This window comes from Conger conger, chromosome 3 (genome assembly GCF_963514075.1).
Source record: "Conger conger chromosome 3, fConCon1.1, whole genome shotgun sequence".
NCBI lineage: Eukaryota > Metazoa > Chordata > Actinopteri > Anguilliformes > Congridae > Conger > Conger conger.
Window position 1 is genome coordinate 66,817,509 of NC_083762.1, and position 11,896 is coordinate 66,829,404.

An 11,896-nucleotide genomic window follows, 5' to 3' on the forward strand; every position below is an offset into this window, starting at 1 on the left:
TATATTCAATGCAACAATCCTAAAATTCCTTGCCTTTGAACCTGTGAAAACCTAAACTTGCAAGTTCAACTAATTGACATATTGGCCCTGGTTGCATTAAAAATAATTTTCCTTGGATTCATCTTCGAGTAAGATGCTGAATGGTTGACCCCAAATAGCCAAAATGAAACAATTTAAAAATATTAGGGTGGCCTCCTCCAATTTTTGTTTCAGATCATTATTATTATTTTTTTTTAAACCCCAATTATTAAAACCTCACTTTTCAGTCACTGAAAATACTTTTACGATTTTACTTATTTTTCCTGTTCTGATTTTAATGCAGTTTTGCTCAGTTACATTGTGTTCACATTTCTGATAGCACTTACGCTGAATCTTTCTACATGCTGTACTACTGAGGTAAGTGAAGTAAGATCAAGTGCCAGTTACTGCAGATAAAGTCATCAGCAGTATTATATCAGAGCCTTGATAAAACTATTTGCTTCAGTTTGGGCTTTAAAGAGAAATGTGATTTCAACAGGAACTCACAGCATCATTTTGCCTTTAGGCAGGGACAGATCTGACGTGGACAAACTGAACACAGGTACGTGAGCCATAACACTCACCAATATTGCTACTTTCTGAGGAAAAATGCTCCCAGTGAGGCACTGTGAACATGTGTGTGTGTGTGTGTGTGTGTGTGTGTGCATGCGTGCATTCATTTCTTTGTGTGTTAGACAGCATCTGTGTATGCATATACATGTGTGAGTCCTAAATCTTTAAACCTCTTTACCCATATTTTTAATTTAACCCAAAGTTGGGAAGTATCTCTAAGATGTGGAAAGTGGTGTGTGTGACCTCATTGGATATGCTAGTGATCCCAGTAAATAATCCAATCACCAAAGGTTTTCTGAAATACATTTTGGAATCTCTTATAAGCAAACAACTACACTCCTTTTTGTCAAATAACTGTATTCTTAATGCATATACATTTTGACCTGGACACAGCACAATCTCAGTGGCATCACTTGTGGTTAATAACATAATGGGTTCACTTGATAAGAAACAGCATTGTATTGCTTTGTTGATAGATTTGACAAATGGCTTTGATACTATGGATCATACCATGTTATTGTATAGGTTGTCTCCTGTGGGATATGACCAAAATGAATGTAATAGGTTGCAACACTAGCTTACAGATAGCAACTGATGGTATCCAGTTGCAATTTCTTGACAATTCAAAAGGAGTTCCACAGGGATCCATTTTAGACTCAATGCTTTTTATTGAGTTACAGAGGACTGCAAATGTTTTATTGTATTTTTATTGTAGTTTGCAAACAGGGCTCTTCTGAAAAGAAGACTCTAATGAGATCTCCCGGATTAAATAAGGGATAAATAAATACAAATAAATACAAATAATGAGCGAGAGAGAGAAAGAGAATATCTGAAGCAGGTAGATGAATTTGGTTTACGGGCAGAAAGAGAAATATAGTATACAAACGGTCAGTCACATCATTATACAGGAGCTGTCCCGCGATTGGTTTATTGATACTGTTTCCCAGGAGCTGTGATTTCATTGGCCAGTTGACACGGTCTCACTGAAGCGGTGATGTGTGTGGCTAATCGAGGCTGTTTCACAGGATGGCTGGCGCAGCGGTGCTCGCGTTCCTGCAGGGGCTGACCCGGAGGAAGCCCCTGGATCCGGAAGGAGAGGTGTCCACATTCCGCCGGTGCCTGAACACCCTGGACCTGGTGGCCCTGGGAGTGGGCTCCACGTTGGGAGCAGGGGTGTACGTGCTGTCTGGCGAGGTCGCCCGGACCATTTCCGGCCCCAGCATCATCATCTCTTTCTTCATCGCTGCCTTGGCGTCCATTTTCGCCGGGCTGTGTTACTCCGAGTTTGGCTCCAGGGTCCCCAAAACAGGCTCCGCCTACCTCTACAGCTACGTCACAGTTGGGGAGATCTGGGCCTTCATCACGGGCTGGAACTTACTGCTCTCTTACGTTATTGGTAAATATGGACTACTGTACTACTGTAACTGCAATGATGGGGGCATCTCTCCCTGAATGGATATACATTCAAAGTTATAATGTGCTTCAGTCTAATTCATTTAGCTTCTATGGAAGATAATCTATCAATTCTCATGATCAATCTATTACAAGATTTTGGTATATATTCACGAGAATAGATTCAGAAATATGTAATGAATCGTAGCTAAACAAATGCCAGTAAAACACACTGCAGTAAGAACATTGTGGTCACCTAAAATTCCTTCTAACGGATCATTATATTGTGTTTGATTGGTTTTTGCCTGTATGTAAATGTGAATTATGTCACTATGCATTAGTTATGGTTTGTTTTTTGGATTATTGAAATTAATTAATACTGCTGTTAAGGAGGAAAAGCTTCTCATCATTTACTATTGGGTTTATGAATATATATTTTTGTTTCAAGCGTCACCACTTGAGTGGGGCGACATTGGCTCAGGAGGTAAGAGCAGTCGTCTGGCACTCAGAGGGTTGCCAGCTCACTCCCCCACTCTGGGTGTGTTGTAGTGTCCCAGAGCAAGACACCTAATCCCCAATTCCTCCTGACAAGCTAGTTGGTGCCTTGCATGGCAGCGAATTGCCGTTAGTGTGTGAGTGTGTGTGTCAATTGTACGGCATTGCATAAATGCAGACCATTTACCTTTTTTATGGGATATGCATTATGAACATTGGGTCTATATTCACAATCAGCTTTGGCTTCGTGAAATTGCCAGGGCATTAATCCAAATTTGCATTGCACCTGACACACCCAATTGTGCCGCCCATGTTGATGCACACAAGTTTACTGCAGACCATGGAACTACCAAACTTTTTGGATGCAATGAGCATTCAATTTGTAGAAAAGAAAGAATTCATTAGTGCCCAGGTGCTACCATTTTCTGCAAGTTAGCACTCAGGAATGACAATATTCATAATTTATACTGTATATTTCCCCCAGGCATGGTTAAAGCAATGTGTCAGATATTTTCTTATTAATGTGATCGCTTGAATGATACATAAAAATATACATACTATATCTATCTTCTGTCATCAGGTACCTCAAGTGTAGCCTTGGCGTGGAGTGGAACCTTTGATGATCTCCTGGGAAATGTCATCTCTGACTACTTAAGCAAGCATGCAGCGATGGGCTTACCTGGCCTGGCTCCCTACCCAAACATCTTTGCAGCAGGATTGATCATGCTCCTTGCCAGCAAGTCCAGAAAACTATTTACACAAAAATGTTATATCCCTATTGAAAAATGAGGTCTTAAGTCTCTTGATAGCCATATAACACCTGATCTTACTTCAATTATTTGGCACTCAGTCAGGTTCTTAACACATTTCTGTGCTAACCTTTTTTTTAACTGACAAAATTAAAGGTGAATCAATAGGGTCCTGAACGGAGGTCTTTAAGTTATTTTAAAAAATGTTCATTAAACTTATTAACTCAATGTAAGCTAGGCTTATTGCCATTTTAAATTTTTCAATATTTAGCGAATGGTTAGTTTTAGTATGTTCACAACTTACCAGTTAGGAGCCCATTGTTTCACCTCAACATGACAGCAATCTTTGCAGCAAACAAAATAATTTGTTAGTGTTTCAAACTGCCAAATAGATAAATATCCTCCAACAGAATAAGTAGTTCATTCACACTAAATTGGTGTATGCACACTAAAAGCATGCTCTCAAACCTTCCCTCAAAGGTCTCTTGGCGTTTGGAGTGAAAGAGTCGACCACAGTCAATAAGATCTTCACTGCCATCAACATCCTTGTGTTGATTTTTGTCGTCATATCTGGATGCATCAAAGGAAACCTGGATAACTGGCACATCAGTGAAGAAACCCTTCTGAATGCTACTTGTGTCGCTGAGTAATAATACAAACAATAATAAGAATAAGAATTATTATTATTATTATGATAATAATAATGATAATAATGATAATACATTACATGAGTAATCAAGTCATAATTTATTTAAATTGCATTTAACACCGTCTCAACACATATGTACAAATGATACGTACCTAAAAAAAGTATGTACTTTTGTGCTTAAAAGTGTGACAGCAAATACATTATTTTATTTTGCACCTGCAGAAAAAGCTCCACAGTTTTGCGATATGTGATCAGACAGCAGTGGCCATGTTCTATTCTTGTCTCAATTTGACTCAGAAACCTTACCTCCGTGGTGAATGTGACAAGCAAATTTGGCGTGGGAGGTTTCTTCCCCTATGGTGTGGAGGGAACACTATCTGGAGCTGCCACTTGTTTCTATGCCTTTGTTGGGTTTGACTGCATTGCCACTACAGGTAACTGTCACAACAGGAACAATTCTCCATAAGTAACTCACTGCAAGCAATGCACTACAGGTAACTCTCACCAGCTATCTCTCTAAAGGTAATGCAATGCAGGTAGCTCTGTAAGGATAACTCCCTGCAGGTGACCCTCTAAGGAGAGCACAGAACAGATAACACTTCACAGGTGACCCATGACCGTTAGCAGGTAGACAGCTGAAAGTTTTCATTTCTACTGTCACTGGTGCAATGACAGATTCCATATAAATACACAATGATATGACTGCTCCACAGTAAATCTCTATTCGTCCCTGGTGGAAATTCCAGCTTGGTTCCAGCCCGACGAAAAGCTGGTCCACCTTGTTATGAACCTGGTTTGGAGATGGTCAAACTGGCAACAAGATGGTTGAGATAGCACCATGCGGGCGAGACCATGTCCAGCTGGTGGGCCAGCTTGGTACAGGAAACAGTCTATCACCAAATTCCAGATGATATCCAGCAGGAGCAAAAGCTAGTTCCATCCCGATTCCATCTTAGGCTGGTAGATCGAATTTCCACCAGGGATTCGTTTTTGAATAATTTTACAAGTAATTTCACTTAAAGATCAAAATACAGGCTTAAGTGATATGATTAAAGTCCACTACATTGAGAGAAAAAGTCATCTTACTTAACAACTTGTGCACGCACAGTCTGTATTCGAGAACACATTGCGTACAATGCAGACAGTACATTTAGTAGACAGTACATATTCTGAGGACACGCCAGTTAGGAGGCTGTTCCACACACGGCCATTGCTCTTTATATCCTGCCTCTCTGCTGCGCCCTCCAGGAGAGGAGGTGAAGAACCCTCAGAAGTCCATCCCCATGGGCATCGTGGCCTCCCTGCTCATCTGCTTCCTGGCCTACTTCGCGGTTTCGGCTGCCCTGACCCTCATGATGCCGTACTACATGCTGAACATACACAGCCCGCTGCCCGTCGCTTTCTCCTACATCGGCTGGGGAGCCGCCAAGTACGCCGTCGCCGTGGGCTCCCTCTGTGCCCTCTCCACCAGGTGAGCCTGAATGTTCAAAGCCCAAGGATATACTATGCGGATAGAATGCATAGGGCATAGCAGGGAAATTAGGTATATGTAGTATGTGAGATTTAATAATGGAGTGAATGTGCCATTAGCAACTGCAGAATTTTGTGATTTGTTAATGGGTTAATGTAGAAAGTATGCTCAGTGTAAATGAGATAAATTTACACTTTGTCATTATATAATGATGCAGATGCACAGTGTGATTAGTAGTAATGATGTCGTAAATGGAGAGCTCGTGTAAATTTATAATTGAGGTAAATTTAGCATATCTGGTTGAATCGTGAGATAAATGTAGAACTTGTGATTATGTTTTCAGGTCGAACATATGATGAAATAATGAGTTAAATGTAGAATGTGTGATTCGGAATTTAGATAAATATTTCATGCATTTAAAAAAACAATTGTTACTTGAAAAAATTGGTACGCAACATTTGGCAGAGCATGTCCAATTCCCACCCCAATTTGGAAAAGCCAATCATCTCCAACTGCAGCTGCATTCATGCACAAACCCTACTGCTGATTCAGGAGAACGCAAACTTCAGTGTTTCTGCTCTGAAACATAGTGTTGACAGCTTCTTCTTTTCACCTCAGAGACTGCAGTTAAGCTTGCATAGAGCGCAGAGAGACCCTTCATGTGCAGCTTTAGTTTGCAGTCCACAGGTACCATTCGACCAGCAGGGGTCACTAGATAGCAATGAATGTGGACCCAAAACCGACTGAACCCTCCCATATCCTGGGCGACACAATTGCCAATCGCACATTGCCTTATGAAGCTACCAGTCATAGTCAGCACTGGTGACTTTGTTCCTCCATGGGGGGTAACATTGGCTCAGGAGGTAAGAGCAGTTGTCTGGCAGTTGGAGGCTTGCCGGTTCGATCCCGCTCTGGTGTGTTGAAGTGTCCCTGATCAAGACACCTAACCCCCAATCCTCCTGATGAGCTGGTTGGAGCCTTGCATGTCAGCAAATCGCCACTCGTGTCTGAGTGTATGAGTGAATGAGAGGCACCAATTGTACAGCACTATATATTGGATAAAGCTACTAGGTAAAAATATGAACATTTACATTTACCATGCACCACAGCATGGTGACCTAACTGAATGAGCCATCCAGCAGTATAATGAGTGATTATAATATGCTGTTAGACATTGCGGTAATGTTGCTGGTTGTGCTTGTATAGCCTCCTGGGCTCCATGTTCCCGATGCCGCGCGTTATATTCGCCATGGCGAGGGATGGCCTCCTCTTCAAGTTCCTGAGCACAGTCAGCTCACGCAAGAGTCCTGTGATGGCCACACTCTCTTCCGGCACAGTGGCGGGTGAGTCACACCGCTAGCGACACCGCTAGCGACACCGCTAGCGACCGGTAGCGACATTTTTGCAGTAGCGAGAAAACCATTATACTGTACATAGAAATCACCAGTATGTGTAGTGAGCTAAGTGTGCCAACTGTTAGAACTTATGACAAAGGCTCACCCTGACCATTATGGGTCTTAAAATGTTTTCTCTAGAGTAAAATGCCAAGCTCTAATATTCAATATCCAATACCCAATATCAACTCACTCAACCAATACATGACATAACAACCGGTTAAATGGTTTTTATCATTTTATCATGTGGTCCAGAGAAGTGAATTAACACTCCAGAAGCGTTAAATCTTGTGGGGTAAGATAAGCATTACATAGCCGCAGACTTTCATGTTAAGTGTGAGACAAAGTACTTTGACAGCTGCCATTAAAATGTGGTCAGAACTACAGTGTAAACTGTGAACCATGAAGAAAACATTGTTGATGAAGTTGGCCAGGGTTAATACAATGTAGTATGGTAGAAAGAAAAGAATGATTATTTCTTTTCTGAAATGCAAAAGGAATCAGGACCTGAGCTCATTGTTCTAAAAATGTGAAAGCCAGCAGAGCCTTTAGTTTAAGGCCATCGGAATAACATTCCTCAGATAGATACAGAAAGCGGAAGCTGTTTAGGTCTTTAAAGTGAGCTTCAGAAGCTCCCTCTTCAGGCTCTCATTCAGCCTCTGTCTCCTGTAATCCAAGGCTTTGTCCTACTCGAGTCGTGTTCTTGAACTATGGCCTGGAAACAGCGGTGTGAAGATTTTTCCCGGCAGAGATTATATCGCCTTGAAGCAGGATTTGCAGAAATATTTTCTTGTTGTGTTAAGCATTACCATGATGGCACTGATTGATTTGCAGCTTATATGTAAGCACTACATATAAACAGTGTTATACTAATAAAGATTTGACAGACTGACTGACTGATTTACAGGAATAAACACTAGCTCTACATTTGTTCACAGCCATCATGGCCCTCCTGTTTGACCTGAAAGCTTTGGTGAATATGATGTCTATTGGAACACTCTTTGCCTACACTCTGGTGGCCATTTGCATTCTCATTCTCAGGTAAGTGTCACACACTTACAGATGCTGCTGAACTCAAAATGATCAAAATTAACTGGTATTACAAGTGATCTTCAGACATTTTATATTAATACCTGTGCATTTGTGTGCAATGATATTTGCACTGGGGAGTGAATAATATACATCTGTATAATCCCGTATCTTTAATTAACCATCTTTACTGGAACAAAAGCAGGCCATTTAGCCCCTCTAGGTTCATAATAAGACATAGCCTACAGTCTAAAGCAGGGATGCACAACTCTGGTTCCAGCCAATTACCTAACTTTTAGTTTTCTGACTCTGTAGTGCTCTAAACACTACACTGGTACACTCCTGTAACTGAGCACAGTAAAAAACGTTAATATAAACTTGCTTTCTGAGGCTGTAGCTGGTGCTTATACAAATGTCTTATTAAATAATTAAGCGCAGAAGTCGGCACTGAAATGGAACGAGCACACCAACACTGTCTCAGGCCTTGACTTCAAGCATTTCTGCCTGTACTTCATGACCTAGCAGGCTTCCATGAATTTACAGTGCTCTGTGCAACAAATACTTTGTCTGTTCTTTCAGGTACCAAGAAGACCCTGATGAAGACTGCACTGAGATCTGTAAAGAAGAATCTTTCTCCAGTATGAGCATGTTAACCCCTCCATCTCTCCCCACTGCAAAAACCTCCAGAATTGTAACAACAACCACATCAGTCATCGGTAAGGAAGCAAATTCCATTCACATATTGTAGGCATCTCAAGCTCCATACCTGGAGCCTTGTGTGTGGACTCTTCAATAAATGAGGCGACTATAAGTGCTGAAACACACCAAAACCACACTCCTTGACTGGAGTTTGAGATCCCTGACCTATTAATTGCTGCATAAAAGGCTGAGAAAAATACATCAATGTCAATTTTAAAAGATTTAAACCCCAGTGCAGCCATGTTCTGCTCCTCCTATGATAGTTTACACATAAATAATAAATAAATTTCTTTCTGACAATTTCAAAAGAACTATCCTATTTCCTGCAATATTCCGAAGAAAAGAAGAAAATTCTTATTTTATGTGATGCTTTCGGTTACTAACATATTTAGCTGAATCTGTACTTGACCTTTGACCCAGGGGAGTATGGCAGGTCTGTAGCTCTCATGTCACAGTGTATGATGTGATAATATGAGCCAGGTGAGCACACAGTAGGTTTGTTTTCCCTGCAGTCGCCCTGGTCCTGGTTCTGGCTGTGATCCTGACGGTGGCCCTGTGGTCCCTGGTCCGGAAAGAGGTGTGGAGCCTGCTGTGCCTGTCTCTCCTCCTGCTCGCTATCTCCCTCGCCACCCTCCTCATATGGAGACAGCCCAAGAACCCCACCAGGGCTCCCTTCATGGTGAGAGAGTGAGAGAGAGAATGGGAGAGAGAGAAATTGGGGCCTTGCTTGGCAGAAATTAAATTGCACCTGCATTGACATTCATAAACATACATGCACACACTCGCACACACTCGGACACACCGCACATCCACTCACACAGATCAAACGGAGACTGCTGCTGTGTCTGCAGGTGCCCTGCATCCCAGTGCTCCCTGTGGTCAGTGTCTTCATCAACATTTACCTGATCGTCCAGCTGGGGCCGGATACCTGGGCGCGATATGCCGTCTGGATGGCAGTGGGTAAGACAACAGCAGCGCCTGTCTGTGTCTGATAAGTCAAAATGCCTCAGGTGGTGCATTATTTTGGCGTGATAAAACTTTTAGATGCCTTGTCAAAACGTGTCGTCTGTTTTTTCAGTTGACGTTTTGTTTTTTGTAAAAAAAAATGGCTAATTAATTTCCTCATACGGGGAAAAATTTACTTGAGACAATTCACTGCATACACAAAAAAGGTGTATGGATTGTGTAGGAATGTATGGACTATGAAGGAAAGAAAGGCAAAGTCACTTTTCCTAGATCTAGCACTGTTCTGTTGTCGTTGTCATATGCACTTCCTTGTGCATAAATGACTCTAGATAGGCACCTGTTAAAAACATAATTGAAAAGTGGAATGGAAAACAGTGAAAAGTAGAGAGGAAATAGATCATTGATACTAACGTGTTTCCCTTACCATAGGATTCTTAATCTACTTCAGCTATGGGGTCCGTCACAGTGTGCAGAAACAACGGCTGCTCAATGCCCAGAACATGCAGATGGTCCAGACCATCCAGACTCCTGAAGAGGGGGGTGGGGAGAAGGCAGACAAGGGTCAACCCAATGGGGCGGGGGTGGAGCCAAAATAGAGGTGACTCAGAAGAAGGACTTACGTATATATACAGTATCTGTAAATGAAATGCCTGTATTTCATATTCACAAATACAAGCACACACACACAGACACATAATCTATGCACAATTTTTAGGCAAAATTCCATCCACAAAGATTTTTTTTACAGGAAGATTATTCAATTATGAAAGAGTCCCATTGTAATTCAGTTTTGAATTTAATATTATGCATTAAAAGGTTTTTTTAAAGTATGCCATAATAAAAGATTGTTTAGGAATAAACTGAATACAATGTACAGTATATGATTGATGTACTGTTATGTAGCAAGAGAGAGGAACTATGACTGAAATGGTATAATGGTATAATGGTAAAATTATTTGACAATTTTAAATCTGATTTTATGTTAACCAAAATGTAATTAACTAAGAATGTAATATTTGTAGTATTTTTACAATTACAAGTTGGAGAGAAGAAAAAACTACAGTCAAATATACATGTACAGTGAAACAACTTTATCAATCGGAGCATTTCCTACTTGTATAGTGTGTGACAATGCAGGTTGTTGGTATATTTATGTCAAATGTTTTATGATAAACACAAGCATATAGTTTACTATATAAATTCTCATGAAATAATAAAATGGAACTTAAATAAAAACACCAATGAGGAATGTGTTCCTTTCATGGGCATATACTTCAAAGTGGTGGCAGACCACCAAATCTTGCATAGCCAGGCAAGTCTCCCAATTATGGTAGTTAATCTAGGGGCTAATTCATATAAAAATATTGGTACACGTCTCCCTGTTTCCCACCAAATGGCACACATGGCTCCTTTGCAGGTGAAACTACGCAAGCAGTGGGTGAAAGTTCTATTTTGTTGTGGTAATACTGGTATCGACAGAAAAGGTGCAACTTATTTCTGGTCGAGAGTCAGAAAGTCCAGACAGAGCCCGGGCTGGAACCTGACCCCCCCCCCCCCCCCCCCCCCCCCGCCTCAACCCCTACCCCTCGTTCTTTGCAGGAGAAACAAGGAACAATGCTACCCTTTCACAGACCAGAACCTCTGTCACATCAATCACAGCTTCACCAATTTATCTCCTGGAATCTTGGCCCAACAATAACTATGAAATCCTCTGGTGCCTGCCAGCTACCTGGTCAGTCAATAACATAAAAACAGCATCAGAACAGAGGCCTTAGTGTAAAGTCATTCCACTGGAGGGAATTTCCTGCTATACAGCTGTGTCAGCTGTACTGTATATGCACTTTTATCTACGTATCTACATAAGACATAGAATCTATGCAGAAAATGCTGAATCTATCTAAGCCATTATCACAGCGTAGCATTACATATGTTACATAGGTTAAGTAGCTTTGTGAGATTGGTAAAGCACATGGTTTTACCTGCATTAAATATCCATCCATCCATCCATTATCTGAACCCGCTTATCCTGATCAGGGTCGCAGGGGGGCTGGAGCCTATCCCAGCATACATTGGGCGAAAGGCAGGAATACACCCTGGACAGGTCGCCAGTCTATCGCAGGGCACACACACCATTCACTCACACACTCATACCTACGGGCAATTTAGACTCTCCAATCAGCCTAACGTGCATGTCTTTGGACTGTGGGAGGAAACCGGAGTACCCGGAGGAAACCCACGCAGACACGGGGAGAACATGCAAACTCCGCACAGAGAGGGGATTCGAACCCAGGACCTCCTTGCTGTGAGGCAGCAGTGCTACCTACTGCACCATCCATGCCGCCTTGCATTAAATATGTATTTTAATAATAGTAATAACTGAAGATGCTGATGAAATTTGAAAAACATTACTGTAGAAAAGAAGAACATTTCACTGACTAGAATGTGCTGTAATATGAAGGAA

At 41.5% G+C, this 11,896-nt stretch overlaps 1 protein-coding gene across 1 annotated transcript; it reads left to right on the forward strand.

The window, feature by feature from the left end:
• The first annotated feature begins 509 nt into the window (after positions 1-509).
• On the forward strand, positions 510-10,559 carry LOC133124155 (cationic amino acid transporter 2-like). Its single transcript, XM_061235105.1, has 12 exons — positions 510-580; positions 1,617-1,987; positions 3,059-3,214; positions 3,708-3,873; positions 4,174-4,310; positions 5,125-5,347; positions 6,554-6,690; positions 7,680-7,782; positions 8,350-8,486; positions 8,982-9,148; positions 9,321-9,429; positions 9,865-10,559. The coding sequence occupies exons 2-12, from the start codon at positions 1,618-1,620 to the stop codon at positions 10,029-10,031; spliced, it is 1,872 nt and encodes a 623-aa protein (XP_061091089.1). The 5' UTR covers positions 510-580; position 1,617; the 3' UTR covers positions 10,032-10,559.
• Positions 10,560-11,896: the final 1,337 nt, after the last annotated feature.

Coding starts and splice junctions, on each gene's coding strand:
- LOC133124155 (XM_061235105.1), top strand. CDS start 1,618: ATGGCTGGCGCAGCGGTGCTCGCGTTCCTGCAGGGGCTGACCCGGAGG. Junction 9,149..9,320: donor CCACCAGGGCTCCCTTCATG/GTGAGAGAGTGA, acceptor CTGTGTCTGCAG/GTGCCCTGCATCCCAGTGCT. Junction 9,430..9,864: donor TGCCGTCTGGATGGCAGTGG/GTAAGACAACAG, acceptor CCCTTACCATAG/GATTCTTAATCTACTTCAGC.